Source organism: Emydura macquarii, unplaced genomic scaffold (genome assembly GCF_026122565.2).
Source record: "Emydura macquarii macquarii isolate MOO-44397 ecotype Brisbane River unplaced genomic scaffold, CSIRO-AGI_Emac_v2 contig_2636, whole genome shotgun sequence".
Lineage (NCBI taxonomy): Eukaryota > Metazoa > Chordata > Testudines > Chelidae > Emydura > Emydura macquarii.
The window spans coordinates 39,515,460-39,533,589 of record NW_027132773.1 but is presented as its reverse complement, the minus strand read 5'-3'; the positions used below and the strand labels follow the sequence as shown (position 1 = coordinate 39,533,589).

The window sequence follows — 18,130 nt, the reverse complement described above, 5'->3', positions numbered from 1 at the left end:
TTGTTCGTTCCTAAGTGGAGTACTTTGCATTTGTCCTTATTGAATTTCATCCTATTTACTTGATTTTTAATATTAAATCTATCCTCCAAAGCACTTGCAATCCCTCCTAGCTTGGTATTGTCCACAAACTTTTTAAGTGTACTCTCTGTGCCATTTTCTAAACATTATGAAGATACTGAACAGAACCGGACCAAGGACCGATCCCTGCAGGACCCCATTTGATATGCCCTCCCTGCTTGACTGTGAATCGCCAACTACTCTCTGGGAATGCTTTTCCAACCGGTTATGCATCCATCCTATAGTAGCTCCATCTAGGCTATATTTTCCTAGTTTGTTTATGAGAAGGTAATGCGAGACAGTAACAAAAGCCATACTGAAGTCAAGGCATACCACATATACCACTTCCTCCCCCATCCACAAACTTGTTACTCCGTCAAAGAAAGCTATTAGGTTGGTTTGACACGATTTGTTCTTGACAAATCCATGCTGACTGTTACTTATCATCTTATTATCTTCTAGGTTTCTGCAAACTGATTGCTTAAATATTTGCTCCATTATCTTTCTAGGTACTGAAGTTAAGCTGACTGGTCTATAATTCTCTGGGTTGTCCTTATTCCCCTTTTTATAAATGGGCAAATATAGTGCCATTCTCCAGTCCTCTGAAATCTATCCCATCTTCCATGACTTTTCAAAGATAATTGTTAATGGTTCAGATATCTCCTTAGTCAGCTCCTTTAGTATTCTAGGATGTATTTCATCAGGCCCTGGTGACTTGAAGACATCTAACTTGTCTCAGTAATTTTTACTTGTTCTTTTCCTATGTTAGCTTCTGATCCTACCTCATTTTCACTGACATTCATTAAGTTAGATGTCCAATTGCTACTAAACTTTTTGGTGAAAACTGAAAAAAGTCATTTAGCATTTCTGCCATTTCCACATTTTCTGTTATTGAATAATAGCCCTACCCTGTCCTTTGTCTTCCTCTTGCATCTAATATATTTGTAGAATGTTTTCTTGTTAGCCTGTATGTCTCTAACTAGTTTAATCTTATTTTGTGCCTTGGCCTTTCTAATTTTGTCCTTTCATTCTTGTGCTGTTTGTTTATATTTATCCTTTGTAATTTGACCTAGTTTCCACTTTTTGTAGGACTCTTTTTTGAGTTTCAGATCATTGAAGATCTCCTGGTTAAGCCATTGTAGTCTCTTGCCATACTTCCTATCTTTCCTACACAGTGGGATAATTTGCTCTTGTACCTTTAATAATGCAATTTATGACAGTGGTGCATTGTGTATAATTATTATTTGTATCGATAGGGAAACTGAGGCATAAAAAGTTAAGTAGTTTGTCCAGGGTCACACAGGAAGTCAGTGACAGAGCTGGGAGCAGGAACCCAAGGGTCTTGTACAGCTGTGCGATTCAAATAATTCCCATTCATGTCTCTCGGTTCTCCAGCCAGTATGACATCCACTGAAACATGCTGCCTCTAAAGAATTTGTTTATTAAAGAGGGAGAGAAAATTTAGACTTCGATCTAACTATCTTAAAATTGTATTGGTACGCTGGATAAAAGTTTGGAGACAAATCATCCTTTCCCAAGAAGATACCCATGAGATGCGAACAGAAAGCCCAGGAAATTGGGAAATTGCTGTGTTCACCTCACAGTTTCTTTCAAAGCATCTCATCAAGTGGAAAGGGTGAGTAAGCCACAGCGGAAGCTGGGGATGTGGCATCCCAACCTTAAAGGGTATCTTCAGTCCCATAGTGGGACTGAATCTCCATTCTGTTACACTGGCCCCTTACCAGAAACCAGCACAGTTCCTTTAAGAGCCATATTATCTTTGGCCGAGTCCCCTTTGCAGTTACATAGTAGCTGCCATAGATGTGACTGAGAGGAGATACTACTGCTTCAAGAAGCTTTAATGCCTGCTTCGTTTTCTAATTGTAAATCCTCAGGATATAAAGGAAATGATGCTGTGGAAAATGACTGAGTCTCCCCAAGTACCGTGAGGCAGTGACCTTAAGAAGCTCCAGCAAAGGTGATTCCACCAAGTCCCAGGAAAGAGGGGATACTATGCCATTGAGTCTGTGCTTATGCTCTACCACACATCCTGCTGTGGATCGACCAGATTTCATTCTCTCTACCTATCAAGGTAGAGAAGATAACATGGTCCACAATGTCAATTTTTACATATAATTTTATGATTCTCAAATGTTAAGAATCAGGAATTTTGTAGCACATCAGAACACATATCTAAGCAAGAACATATGTTTCCGAAAGAAAAATCAAAGTAAAGTAAGTGAGTGTATCAAGTTTACTTTGATCTATCTGTGCACGTGCATATTATCATTTTGCTTATGTAGGCAGGCTGTAAAAAAAAAAGAGTCAGTAACAATGACTGACAATCTACTTTTGCCAAGAACGACCTACTTTGCTCTGCTATTAATATGACTGCAACTTGTGATGCAAGAACTCCTACCATTTCTGAGAACAGTGCAGGCAGCTTCTGATAAGCTAGCAGCTCGTGAGTTTAAAAAGTTCTTCCAGTTTGCATACTTCCTCATTGAGCTAGTTTCACTGCAAAGATGAAGAAGCTCATTCACTTAGTCTTGTTTAAGACAGCTCTGCTTGCTTTTACAAATGTCTCTGCACTTGCAGATGAAGATACAGAGGATGTTAAAGAAAGGAAAGCTTGCCCTATAAAGCTCAAAACCAATGGGAAATGTGAAGGAGAGGAATGTCCATATCAGATAAATCTACCTCCGATGACCATCCAGTTACCTAAGCAGTTTAGACTGATTGAGAAGACTCTTAAAGATGTACAGAATCTTAAAGATGAAGTAAATAAATTGAAGAAATCGTGCCAAGATTGCAAGTTGCAGGCAGATGACAACCAAGAAAAAGACAGTACTGAATTGTCAGCAGACAAGAGTAAGATACAAGATAACAGAATAAAGGAATTACAGAGCAAAGTTAGTAAATTGTCAGCCAGCTTGAAGAATGCAAAGAATGAGATCCACTCACTGAAGGGTCACTTGGAGAAAATGAGCCTCATAAACATGAACAATGTGGAAAGTTATGTCGATGACAAAGTAGCAAATCTGACATATGTTGTGAACAATTTGGATGACAGATGTTCTTCTAAGTGTCCAGCCATAGAATCAAGACCAGGTATGTGAAGCTATATTTATAAATTTTCTGTATCCTGTATAACTAACTATTTAATAGAACAATTTAAACATACTTTACCACAAATAGATGTATCTTCACAAATTAAAAAATCTTATAAAATCCACTCTTGCCAGAAAGGACTTGCTGGAGATACTGAGTGCCTTCAACTTCCATGGGACTTGGAGGTGCTCAGTATCTCTCAGGATTTGGCTCTAACATAGTACTTAAAATGTAGCCCTCCAAAGGGCACATTTATTTTAACATTTGTTTAGCACATATGCATACTGTATTTACTCATATTCACATACTGCTGTCATAGCAATTCAGAGCGCAAACATTAAAATGGCAATGAAATTCCTTTATATATTTAAATTTTATTTTATACTGTATTGAAAAGAAAAATAGCCACTTTAATTACACTGAAAACTGAACAGCTATTTTTGGCTCATGAATATTTTTTTCACATTTTTTGAGAGATTAGGGGAAGGGAATGAAAAAGATCTGGTCTTAAAAGATTTCAATAGTTTTACTGTCTGACTTTGATAATGAAGGACTCAAGAAGAAACATCTCAAAAACATCCAGGAATTGTTTTAGAACGGCCTGGAAAGTGTTAGCTAACAACAAAGGAATCTAGTGGAACATGTAGGTTGTATAGATGGATGATAAAATAATTATCTACCATAGCTACACATATATGTAAGGCTTGGCTAAAACCTAATCAGTATTAATGTTTCTCAAATGGAAGGCACGCACAGCACTATTTTAGTAATAGTGGAATTTTGGCAAGAACCTAATGTATAAACAAAGTAAAATGAGACACTAATGTGGGAGTTTAGGGTTTTATTTCCTTTTAAATACCATGCTATGAAGGACTTATTTTTTTACCTTTTTAAAAATCCTGTTATCATAATTAAAAGAAAAGAAATAGAATCGGTAGATTATACCATGTTAATCATATTAATTTACCAAAACTAAGGTTAACACTTTAATTTTTACATTGTCTGTATATAATTAAAGTTTTTGATATTACATTTAAGGATCTTTAGAAATAAGAGGCATTCACAAATGGTGGACAGTGAATTCTGCCATTCAGATACCATACATAAAATGAAAAGAGTTCTCTGGTGACTAAAACAACAACTCACTGCACTAAATTTTTGAGCCAGCAAACTGCTGGCCAATCCTCTAGACTAAAAAAGTATGACTTAAAATTAGAGACAGATCCTTTGTCTACGAGAAGCAATACCTGCAGAACTTGCCCTCCTTCATTACCATCCACTAGGCTATTTAAAAAGAAACAGAGAATCCTGGAAATAGTACAGTGAATATGCTGCTGAAATTCTGAAAAACATGATCAATAAAAACACAAACAGGACACAGGAACAACTTTGTTATAACAATGTCTTTATTAGATACCAGTAATCAAATATCATGCTTCAGAGGTCAGAAAGAAATTTTTCCTATAAATCGTGTACAACTTTGTATGATTGGCTAGGTGCATTCTAGATTCTCACCACCACCACCTTTTTCTAAAGCATCAGTTATTGGTCACTAGCACAGTCCAATCAAGTCTTGACAGACCTATTTTCTTGAGTTACCATAATTCATGCGGAAAAGGTAAAATGATGCTTAGTAATGTTCAAACTACAGTCTAAATCCAGGCAGGTAAAACTACTAATCATAGAATCATAAAAGATTAGGGTTGGAAGGGACCTTAGGAGGTCATCTAGTCAAACCCCTTGCTCAAAGCAGGTCCAACCCCAACTAAATCATTCCAGCCAGGCCTTTGTCAAGCCACACCTAAAAAAAACTCTAAGGATGGAGATTCCACCACCTCCCTAGGTAACCCATTCCAGTGCTTCACCATCCTCCTAGTGAAAAGGTTTTTTCTAATATCCAACCTAGACTTCCCTCACTGCAACTTGACACTATTGCTCCTAATTCTGTCATCTACTACCACTGAGAGCAGCCTAGCTCCATCCTCCCTGGAATCCCCTTTCAGGTAGTTAAAGGCTGCTATCAAATCCCCCCTACTTCTTCTCTTCTGCAGACTAAACAAGCCTAGTTCCCTCAGACTCTCTTCATAAGTCATGTGCTCCAGCCCCGTAATCATTTTTGTTGCCCTCCGCTGGACTGTTTCCAATTTGTCCACATCCTTTCTGTTGTGGGGGGCTCAAAACTGGACACAAAACTCCAAATTGGCCTCACCAGTGCTGAATAGAGGGGAATAATCACTTCACTCAATCTGCTGGCAGTGCTCTTACTAATGCAGCCCAATATGCTGTTAGCCTTCTTGGCAATGAGGGCACACTGTTGACTCTTATTCAGCTTCTTGTCCACTGTAACCCACAGGTCCTTTTCTGCAGAACTGCTGCCTACCCAGTGGGTCCCCAGTCTGTAGCAGTGCATGGGATTCTTCTGTCCTAAGTGCAGGATTCTGCACTTGTCCTTGTTGAATCTCATCAGATTTTTTTTTGTCCCAATCCTCCAATTTGTCTAAGTCACCCTATGTTCTATCCCTACCCTCCAGGGTATCTACCACTTCCCTCAGTTTAGTGTCATCTGCAAACTTGCTGGGGGTACAATCCACCCCATCTTCCAGATCATTAATGAAGATGTTGAACAAAGCTGGCCCAGGCACTGATCTCTGTGGCACTCTGCTTGTTACTGGCTGCCACCTAGACATCGAGCTGTTGATCACTATCCATTGAGCCCGATGATCTAGCCAGCTTTCTATCCATCTGATAGTCCATTCATCCAACCCATACTTCTTTAACTTGCTGATAAGAATACTGTGGGAGACGATATCAAAAGCTTTACTAAATCAAGGTATATCTAATACACAGCATTTATATATAACAAACAGTCCAACAGTGATAGTGAAAATGTAATGGTAATATGTGTATCATGAAACTAGAAAGGATGACAATAACTACTAGTTTTCCTTCATATAGGACCGAATCCTGACTTAACTGAAGTCAATGGCAAAACTATTACTGACTTAAATACCAGTAGCACTGGATCCATAGAAGGTGTCTAGTTGAGAGAGACGCTCTTTGTAAACATCTATTGTGAAACTTAGGCCACGTAGGGTCTTATCCAAAGTCCACTGAAGTAAATGGGAGTCTTCCCATTTACTTCAATAGGCTTTGGATCAAGCCTTAGTTAAGGGCCTAAATATGGATTCTGATTCTTAACTTCAGATACCTAAATTTGAAAATGTTGTCTTTAGTCTCTGGATATCAAAAAGAAAGTTTTAATTACCAGTAATCTTCTTCCACAACTCCAATTGACATGTGGATGGAAGCAAAACAAAGAAAACCATTATTAACTATTATTATTTTAATGAGTTAGGGTTGACCACAAAACTCAAGACTGGAGGAAAATAAACAAGTCACTTATGTAATCCAAGAATATCCCTGAGTGACGTGTTTTGCATCCCTATTTCATGTAATTAACTCCCATGTTAAATCTTCTCTTATATACAACTCATGTGCATTCTATGGCAGCATTAGTAGCAACCACAAAGTTAAGAATTACACTGAGATTTGAACCTAATGGGAGAATAAAATTTCTCTTTCACATTTTAATGATTGAATTTAGTCTCCACATTTGGCAAAATAACTCTTCAAAATAACCTGCTGAGTATTATTCCAGTTCTGGGCGCCACATTGCAGGAAAGATGTGGACAAATAGGAGGAAGTCCAGAGGAGAGCAACAAAAATGATTAAAGATCTAGAAATGACTTATGAGGAAAGACTGAAAAAATTGGGTTTGTTTAATCTGGAGGAGAGAAGGCTGGGGGGAGAGGGGGAGGACATGATAACAGTTTTCAAGTACATAAAAGGTTGTTACAAGGAAGAGGGTGAAAAATTGTTCTCATTAACCTCTGAGGATAGGATAAGAAGTAATGGGCTTATATTGCAGCAAAAGAGGTTTAGGTTGGACATTAAGAAAAACTTCCTAACTGTCAGGGTAGTTAAGCACTGGAACAAATTGCCTAGGGAGGCTGTGGAATCATTGCAGGTTTTTAAGAACAGGTTAGATGAACACCTGTCAGGTTTTTAAGAACAGGTTAGATGAACACCTGTCAGGTTTAGTTATTACTTAATCCTGCCTTGAGTGCAGGGAACTGGCTTAGATGATCTAGTCCTACACATCTATGATTCTATAGAACAATTTATTCTTTATGTAGTTTCTTAAATAAAATATTTACCAATGTTTGCAGAGAAAATAATTTTAAAATGCTCCTTTTCTGAAGTTTTTCCTTACATTTCTTTATGTCCCTCTAGCTAAGCAACCCAGGAATCCTGACTCCCAGTCCCCTACTGTAGTCTGACAACAGCACTTCCTCTTAATAAGCAGTTGTTATTATTATTCATAACATTTGTATTTTTTTCAGTGATGATAGACAATTAAAACATGTAATCAAATATACCTATGCATTTAAATTATTTTATAGTAGGAACAAACATTCTCAAAATAGTTTGACACTTAAAACATTTCTCTGCAAGACATCAATGAAATACTGTTGTGTTAATGAACATATTGTGTTGTGGAACATGAAGTTCTAGGAATGTGTCATTTGTAGCATATCCTGTGAAAACTCTTGAGCACAGCATCAGTACTAGTTAAGTGGTTATAGATGGGTTTATAATATTCAGGAAACACCTGGAAATATGTTTTGTATAAAATAAATATTGATAGGAAGATGAGTTATGTAAATGGATAGGTATGCCGAATATTTCATTATTATAAAACCAGCAATTCCACATGCACAGGAAAGTACTGTCACTTTTCTAGCTACATGTTTCTAGGAATCACAGAATAAGTCATAAGTCAACATTACTAATTTCCTCCTACTTCCTAAAGTATTGTAAATAACTGACTACAAACATGAAAAATACCTATTATCTAGACTAATAGCCAATATCCAACTTTAAGTCATCCTGATATGAAACAAACTTTTCATATGACATACTATAGCATGAAAGGTAATGAATTATAGACATTAATATGACAAAGTACAATTAATCCATTCCACAAGAGGAACAAAACTACGCTACAAAAGGGAAAATTAAGGTATAGTTGTATACATGAGTTAAAAAGAATTTGAAACAATAGAATGAAAACATTAGGCTAAATTCACCACTGAAATATGCCAGCATTAGCTCATGGAAAAGGGTTCCAATTAGGGTGACATATGTCCTGATTTTATAAGGACAATCCCGATATTTGGGGCTTGTTTTATATAGACACCTATTATCCCCTACCTTTGGTCTGGATTTTTCATACTTGCTGTCTGGTCAACCTAATTCCAATAATGGAAAGTGAATGGGGAGAGCCAGATTTTGGCTGCAAATGGCAAACAATTTCATTGGGAGGAAATGGGAGAGAGAAAGAAGCCAGCCCAGCCAAAAGTGGGCAATTTTGGTAAAAAATGCAGTGTCGTCAGGACGGCTGGGCAGCCATCTTATGTAACAGATCACCTCAGAGGCTCCTGGTGGTGAACAGCTATGGATTAGCCCTGATGGGAATAAAAACTCCCCATGCTTATCAGAACTCTGACCGCAGAAACACTGCCTAACCTCTGGAGACATAAGACCCCACAGGGTGCAACACTCAGGATATGGGTTTTGCACCTCCTTGAAACAGCTTTGTTGAATTTGACTCATCCTTTATAGATATACATGCAAAAAAAAACAGCAAGACAATTTTATTGAGCTATGTAGCATTTTTTAGATTAATGTTAATCATTTCTATTGTTTTTGTATTTATTAATAAATAAGAAAAATAGGAGAGAGAACCTCCAGGCAAGATACTGCTAAAAGTGCAGAACAGTATAAATTGTAGATTTAAAAGGTAATTTTTTACATTACCATAGTCTGGAATGCTTGATATGGTTTACTAGATATTTAAAAAAAAAAAAATTTAAATAAAAGACTGTCCCTATTAATACTATCTATTTTCCCCCCAGTTATTCAACTAATGCATAGAGACTGTGCTGATCATTACACCGCAGGTAGAAGGAATAATGGAATCTACAGAGTTACGCCTGATACAAAAAATAATAGCTTTGAAGTCTACTGTGACATGGAATCAATGGGAGGTGGCTGGACAGTGCTACAGATGCGTCAAGATGGTAGCATTAACTTCAACAGAACATGGAATGACTACAAAAATGGCTTTGGAAATCTCAGCAGGGAGTTTTGGCTGGGGAATGATAAAATTCATCTCCTGACCAAAAGCAAGGATATGCAACTGAGAATTGAACTTGAAGATTTTAATGGTATTAGACAATATGCTAAATATGAACAGTTCTATGTAGCCAATGAATATCTCAAGTACCGTCTCAGTGTCAGTGGCTATAATGGTACAGCCGGAGATGCCCTGCACTTCAATAAACATTTCAACCATGATCAAAAATTCTTCACTACCCCGGACAAAGACAATGATAAGTATCCATCAGGAAATTGTGGGGCTTACTACAGTTCTGGCTGGTGGTTTGATAAATGTTTATCTGCCAACCTAAATGGCAAATACTATCTCAAAAAATACAAAGGTGTTCACAATGGGATTTTCTGGGGTACCTGGCATGGTGTCTCTGGTGCACTTCCAAATAGTTATAGACAAGCTTTTAAACAGGTAAAAATGATGATCAGACCCAAAGTCTTTGTGCCATAAATCAGAACCTTCTGCTGTATTGGGTCATACTAAAATTTTCATACTTATTCAATATCGTATTCAAAATATGAATATTGGAGTATTTGAATATTCAGTCAAAGTATAATCCTTCCAAGATAAAAGAAAGTGTCTCAACATAAAATGTTTATAGATCTCCCCCAAATGCCTTATAAAGACAGTTTTAATGCTTCGGAGTAGCTGTTGCTAACACTTCAACACTGCTAAATTCTGAATTTGAAGGCATTAATATAAATATTTTACATCAATTATCTTTATATGTCTATGTAAATATTCTAAAGAGCGCTTTTTGGTAAAACTGTTGTACTTTTACTATCTGCAGCATACCAGGTTTCTACAAACTACAATTTTTTAAGACATCTACAAAGTTAGCTGAATGAATATTCACATTTTTTGCTTGAAAATATCTCACAAACATGTCTGATTACATATAGCCACTTAGGGTGAAACTCAGTATCTACTTGTATGGATCTTATTATATTAACTATGCCTTCATAAACATTAAAGATATATCATCACACCACCATCATGAATTAAGAAAGTGGTATTCCATTTTAAGGTGTCTGAGGCAGATTACCTAATTTGCTCAAGGTCACAAAGTAGATTTGATACAGAATCAGGAATTGAAAACAGATTTTCTGAGTCCCAGTCCATCCTCTTGACCAAAAGACCATCCAACCACATATACTGGCAGAGTTGAACAAAAGCAATGGAAAGGGTATGTAAAGTATAGAGTGAGACAGCACCTCCTTGGCATGTTTCCCCCCAAGCTGTTTGCTTTGAGTCCATGCTTTTTGCTTCTTTGTTGGAGGAAAGTCAACAGCTGTACAGCTTGTCAGGAAGGATGCTGGCAGGGCTGGAGCAAAAAGCATCAGAAAGGGTTTGAGTCCTGATAGTACTGCTTCCAGATCTATAGAGATGGAGTTTGGTCCTTCATAGCCTAAAACCCTTTGGGTTCAGACCCAAATCTCTCTTCCTCTACATCCTCTATTCAAGGTAAAATTTATGAGGTTGCAGGGATTCAAACTTTTTTTTAACTTGTCATAATTTTTATATATCATCAGGAAAAACAGTATGTAATCAAAATAGAGTGTTTCCCCCACATTTGATGAGTTTGTTTTTTCTCCTTAAAATCAAAGAAAAAGTAACATCTAATGAATGACTTTTATACAATGAACAAAAGGGAAGCAGAGATTTTGTTCTTATTGTTGTTCTAAAGTGTAAAAAATAAAATGTAACAGATGTTCAAACATTTCATGAATTACAAACCAAAGAGACTTTGCCAGCTCATAATGAATACCATACCTAGTGATTTTAAATTTGAAAGGTTAAGGCCTTGTCTGTACTTAGACAGGGTTTGCCAGTATACCTATACTGACAAACCCTCCTAGTGGAGACACAGATTATACTGGCTCCCAGAATAAGGGAAAAAATAAGGGAAAAGACTTTTTGCTGGTATAACTGCATCTACTCCAGGGCTTTTCCTGGCATAGCTATGTCAGTCAGGGGTATGATTTTTTCACACACCTAACCCACATAGCTATGCCAACAAAACTTTTAAGTGTAGTCAGGTCTAATACTTACAAACATGACATTTACTGCTTTTGAATATGCCAAAGTGAACTGTGCATTAGTGATTTATATACAATGATCTATGGTGACAATGACAAAATTGTAAAATATTAATATATTTTAAAGGTACTATAAATATTTTGAAAGATATTTTGATGCAAAATGTCATTTGCTTTATTATGTTTTCATTTTAAAAGAAGGATGGTAGATTTTAATACTATGAGATGTATAATCTTTGCTAAAGAACACATTTTGAAGTTACATTATATTTATTTCAGGATAAAAAGGAATTGTTTAAACAATAAAATGTTTTTGATGCACTGGGTAGAAGAGAGATTTTTTAGTTGAATATTGTTATATTTAATCATTTGGTATAATGTGCACTAATTGCTCCTAAACAATGAAAAAGAATTTTTTTTGGAAACTTATTACTCAGCTAATTTGTTACAAGTGAAATTAGCCTTTGTTTCTTGTTTAAAGGAGTCTTTTTTAAAACATAGAAATTTTAAAATCAGAATACACAACTGTAATTTATTTTATATACAGGATTCTTGACAGATTTTGTTAAAGGGGGAAAAAATCAGTCTAATGTTGATATTTTCATAGCTGGATACTCCCTTCCTAGAACTACTGGGCTGGATTCTCCAGTTATTCATACTAGTTTTACTCAAGTGTAACTCCATTAATTTCAGTGACATTACTCTCAATTTACACTCGTGTGAATACAGATTAATTCACACTCATCATGTCTATACGACTGTTATAATACTTGTTTTAAAGCTTCCTTGATCTGAACCCTCAAAAACAGTATCTTATAGAACATCAAAGGAATTATTTGTAACAATTCAATCACTGATGAAACAGAGTACAGTAAACTAACTCAGAGTGGCCAATTATTATCTACATGACAAAAGGGCTGCGGAATTTTACACTGCTGGCTATGGGTACATTCCAGCTACAGAGGTGCAGTCTGTGGTCATTACAGGTGAGCACACAATACCAATGGCTGAATTTTCAGACATCAGTGACAGGTTACTCATATACGTTGCAGAAGAATTAGGTCCCAGATCCTGTAGTTTTCACAAGCTGCATTTCCATATTAAAGATAAGGCAGCTGTAAATGGATCTATTTTATAAATTATGTCAGACCTTTGGGCTCCTGTACAGTTGTCAATATGGTCCTTGACTGGACAAAGTTTGCAAGCCTGAATTAAAAAATTTTTAAAAATATTTTACACAACCTAAATACTCTTTCTCTATACATGGGCTTAATAATGCAAAGTATCTTTCAATTTAAAGAAAACACATATGTGGTAATAAAATGTTTAATCTAATAAATGTGCTTGTCTTTTTTATTTGGATACAGTTAAATGTTTGGATTATTTGTGATGAGGATTTCTAACAGCAGGTTTTCAAGCAAAGCTCCTATGGGACACTTCCACAGAATACAAAACAAACATCTGTTCAAAATGACCAGCCAAGCATGCTATAATTTCTTGGCATTCCATGGGTTGTTTAAACAAATAAAACAACAGAGAAGGAAGGACAAAGAATATCTTTAGAACTGAAAGCCATATCACTTTGTGGTATTGGTTTAATACGAACAGCACTGATTTGCCATTTTTCATGCAAGTAACAGTAGGGATAAATCTGTTCATCTCAGTTAAAAGGCCATGTTCAATTATCTTCTTTTGACAGACACAGGGGTCCCTCAAAACTTCAGAAAAGACTTACTTAAGATGTGGAGTTAAAAACATTTATTTCCATAGAGAAGTTTACCATGCATGTGTTAGACATAACTATGTTTAAATTTATCTGACATTTTCAAAGGAAGATAAGATGGGATAAGATGAGAACACACCTAGAACACTGTGTTTATAATTTAACTACTGCAGCACATTATTTAAAAAATAAGGGGTGGGAGATATCCTGCCAATTTAAAAAAAAAACAAAACAAAAAACTTACATGACCTAGAAATGACTGAAAAGGGTTTTTTTTTTTTTTTTTTTTTAAAAAAGAGGAAAATAATACCTAAAATTTTAAACTTCCTCAGTGTAATAAAGATCCAAATATTGGGACTTGCCAAACAGATAGTTACTTCAGACCAGTGTTTTGGCTTCATTCTTCAGATGGTAAAAAGATGAATATCACACTTCATATAAGACTGATGAAATTGAGATAGTTTTCAAAGAAACAGCTAAACAGTACATTATACAATCCCTGGAATGTGCAAAGAATTCCCTTTGCTGAAGTGATGTGTTGCAGTAAGATGGAAATTTAGGTAGTTTAGAATTAATGTAAATGGGCACAAATCCCTCAACTTTAATGGAGTTACAACTACTTTTGCCAGAGGTGAATTTGGCCACAATCTTCAATGTTAAATCCCACAAGAAACTGTTTTTGACAATAGATCAAATTCTACTTCCCTTACTCAAGTCCTCTGATCAGAAATGTGAGTAGAATTTTGCTATCTCTTAGGCTGTGTCTACACTACAGAGTCCATGATGGCATAGTCCCTTAGCATAGACACAATGTACACCCACAGGAGTTTTTCTGCTGGTTTAGGAACAGCACCTGCATGAATGACGTTAGCTATGCCAACAGAAGCATTCTCCTGTTGGCTTAATTGTGTCTTCATTAGGGGTTTAGTTGGTATAGCTATGTTGATCATAGGTATGTTTTTTCACACCTCTGACTGACATAGCTATTCTGGTATAAATTTTAAGTGTAGACCAAGCATGCAAGTTCTATTTTATCCACCTATTCTAGTCTCAATCCCTGAGGAAATTGTTTGGAAAATAATCAGTATCTGCAAAAACAACCTGTTGGTAATGTAAGGCTTGAGACTTTTCAACTAACAAGTTGTACAATGGCCCATGCAAACATCCGATAACCCAAGAAGCCAGATGTCCTCTTGTAATTCTAATTTCGATAAGAACACCACATTTGCTTTTGTGTTTCTGTCTGTCTGCCACCTATCTGTAAAGATTCTCTGCCCCCCCCTTTTCCCTCCACCCTACCCCCCCCCCCACCGGGTGTAACCTTAGCAGTCTGGATGTTAAGTAGAGTGATTAAAAGTGTCTCTGTATGTATTTAACAACCATTATCACGGTTGTTCTCTGTAGATGGGACAATGTCTGTATTTGTAAATGAATAGATAAAGAATTTAAAATGTATTACATAATCGATAAGAAAGGGTATATAATTGACCACTGTAACATCATGAAGCTGAAGCTGATTTCTCAGACTTCCCGGTATCGTGAATAAACCCCTTCAGTATTGTGTGTGCTGCCTGATTCTTGGAGAAAGGATCCTTCATGCTTTACAGTAACCTATTGCCCAAACATTTTCAGATTTACCAGTATAATTCACAGTTACAACATCTAATAACTAAAAAAGGATTTAGAATTGAATACTTAGAATTTCATATTAGATTACAAATAATAGAAAATATAAGTTAAATCCATTTATATCTAAGTAATTATTTGGGCAATGTTCTACTAACATTGCTTTGGCTTCACCACCAAACAGCTGCACAGATATAAATGACATATGTCAAGGTCAGATGGATTCATAGTTTTAGTACAAAATTGTAAATCACAAATCCTGATACAGCAAATTGTCACAGCCACTCTTATTTAGATAGGAGAAGGGAGGGGTAGGCTTGGACTGTAAGGAAGGCATACAGCATGTGAGACCTCCAAATTTCATGCATCTCAGGGATCTGCAAAAACAAAATAAGCTCCAGAGTAGACCACAAATTAAGGTTGCTTCTAAAAGTATTAATATCTATCTCTGAAAATCCAAGAGAAATATTGCCTGTTTTGCAGGGATCACATCATGCAGAGAAGCTGTTCCTCAGTCCCTACAGCCCTAGCTTGTTTCCCACAAAATCAGAATCCCAACTATACAGTGGCCACATGAGTGGGTTTTGTAGGGTTCTGGTAGAGGAAGCATATTGTATTGGCTCTACTCCCCACTCCTGTGAGTTCAAAGGCCTTTCTACCTCTGTACACTGACGCATGCTTTGAAGCGGAGTGGAATATAGAGCACTTAATAGTACAGCCATGACCTCTCAGAACCACCAGCTTTCTACAGCAACAAATGCTCAGAACCGGATCTTTGTCACTTAAAATTATTCAGTAAATAAAGGCACTAACTGCTTTACTGACCCTGTGTAGCACAATCCCCATCCAGACTCATTTGTGCTACTCTTCAACTGGTGCCTCAAATGCTTGGCTTAACTTGGTCTTTTCTCTGCATATTATTATCCAAGTATTTCACCTGCTAAGAGAAGTGAATGCCATGTCCATCACCAGCATTTCGTGACTGAAGGTGATTTTGTGAAATGAAGAGGTTTGCTCAATCTTCCTTCATGCTCACTAATACTATCCAGAGTACACCAAGCTGAAGCTCCCTACTCCACTTTCCACCAAGCAGTTGGGTTAATAGCTCCTATACAGTGCCATCAGTGTGTTAGTATATGTGACATTTCACAGATTAATTAAATGCCTTTCTGAAGTAAGCAAAAATCTATTGACCATGATTATCTTTTTTGGGCTAGACTGTAGTTCTTACTGAATTTCCCACCATGCATGCTTATTTTTTTAACCCATTGAAAGGTTGAACAATACATTTAATTTTTTAGCCATATTATCACCACTGTGCTGGCTCCCCAAGTGCCCATTTCGACTGGGCAGAAAATGTTCACTTAATTAGTAATTAGATTCCTGGGAGTAGAGGTGAAGGCAACATCTATCTTTCCTAGCTGTGCCAATGTAGTTGTATGGCTTTTTTGTTGCTCCAGAAGACTTTCAAGCATATAATATGTAAAGTGTGCCAGGATAAACTGATGTTTGAAAATGCTGTTTTTTTCCTGCAGCTGTCTCAGAATAGCTTGGATAGAACAAGCACAGATTTTACATGCTATTGAAACATGCTGTCACCAAGGTTACCATCCAAAAAGACATTGATGAGCACATTTCAGCAAGTAAATGCATATAAATTATTTTTTATTCTAAATAAATACTTTCATTCAGCATCATATACAAGACAGAAAAGTTACTTTTCTCATATAATACTGTTAATATGAATGCCAATTTTTCTAGGAATTTTGCCCTTTTTATATTCTGTTTGGTAACAAGGAAGTGCATTTAGAACTATCCACTTAACCATATTTTTAAACCCTCTGGGTATTTACAATATATTCATTTTAACCCACTATTATTTAGATTAAAAAATATTTTGCCTTAAGGAAGCTTAAATGTTTTTGTAGTTATACATTATCTTTTAAATTACACTGGCCAGTGGTGTGTTTAGATCCTCTCTCCGAATTTGTAATCTTCCAGATGCTTAAGCAGTGCAAAGAGGCCAGATAATGGCTGTTTATAGCTAGATGAGGATTCCCTAGGAGAGGGGAGCTTTCAGATGGTGAAAAGCTTTCCAGCTCCTATGCCAATTCTCTTCCACTGGATTCTGCCAATTCTCAGTGGGTGGATAGTCCTTTGGGTGGATAGTCCTACACAGCCAGCTGATGTAGTTTAGAGTGGTTCTTAGGCTGCTCTTACACATAGTAGGGTCAGGTCTAAATCTGTGCAGGTGCTGGAACAATTTTTATAGTGGGGGTTCTGAAGGCGGAAACCATGTATTTGGGTAGTTATTACTACTTCAAGTGAGGGTGTAATCCTAGTTCCAGCACCTATGGTCTGTATTATATTCGCATATATGCACAAACAGTGGGATACACACAAATATTTGAGAACCAGAAAGATGTAACCAACTCCTTGATGACTTGCCCTTTCCTCCTGCACTGACTGGAGGAAAAAATAAGGAAAATAAATTAAAAGTAAGACAAATTTACATTCACCCGTAGTCCATGCACCATTCAGTTATTTTAATGGAAAAGCTCTTCCATCTGAAAGATTCTTGTCAGACAACTGTTCTCATGCCCCACAGCTCCAAAGCAGCAGAAGCAGGACTTCACTGACAGACTGAAAGCCACAATATTGCCTTAATTAATGAGCACAAAACCCATCTATCATTATGAGCTTAGCTGATGCTGGAAAGGGTAAAACGCCCATAAAACATCATGGGAATTTTGTCCCTTTATGCCTTTTATCTTTCAATTGGAAGAAGATAAAGAGAGTATGATAATTATACCTGTATTGGCAGGTCACCATTTATTGCAGACTAAAGTCATAATCTAACTCCTTCTTGAGTGGAGGATCTCTTCTACTGGGTCCATTGATCTCTGAGGATGGAGCAATAAGAATTCAAACTCTGAAAGAAAACACTGCTTAGTCACTGTCCTGCTGAGAGGGAAGTGGGAGATGCCTTCTGCCTTCCTCTGACTGCCAGAAGCACAGGCACTGGTAAAGTATGAATGGGACAATGACAATGCACCAGTGGAAGCAGGTTGGAGGCAGCATTTAACAAGATGGAAAAGAGATAATTGGGAAAGGAGAAAAAAGGTAGAAGTAGGAAAGAACTGGGAAACTGGGGAAGGGGTAAAGCACCAATGGATAGGGGCAGGACAGGAAAAGGAACTTGGAAGAAAGTAATAGTCAACAACAAGGTAGAAAGGGAACAAACACTTGAAAATAGATGCAGATGGGAGTAGGCAGGGAGACTGGGCTCCCATGGTCGGAGTGTGGGGGGTTCATATAGGCTGACTTGAGCCGGGGGGG

At 36.8% G+C, this 18,130-nt stretch overlaps 2 protein-coding genes across 2 annotated transcripts in view; one reads left to right on the top strand and one right to left on the bottom strand.

The window, feature by feature from the left end:
• The window catches only part of CCDC146 (coiled-coil domain containing 146), a 120,068-nt gene that overhangs the window by 74,063 nt on the left and 27,875 nt on the right, over nt 1-18,130 (bottom strand). The window lies entirely within an intron of this gene.
• Nucleotides 2,581-13,450, top strand: FGL2 (fibrinogen like 2). Its single transcript, XM_067564519.1, has 2 exons — nt 2,581-3,168; nt 9,147-13,450. Exons 1-2 carry the CDS (start codon nt 2,583-2,585, stop codon nt 9,851-9,853), a joined length of 1,293 nt encoding a protein of 430 aa, XP_067420620.1. The 5' UTR covers nt 2,581-2,582; the 3' UTR covers nt 9,854-13,450.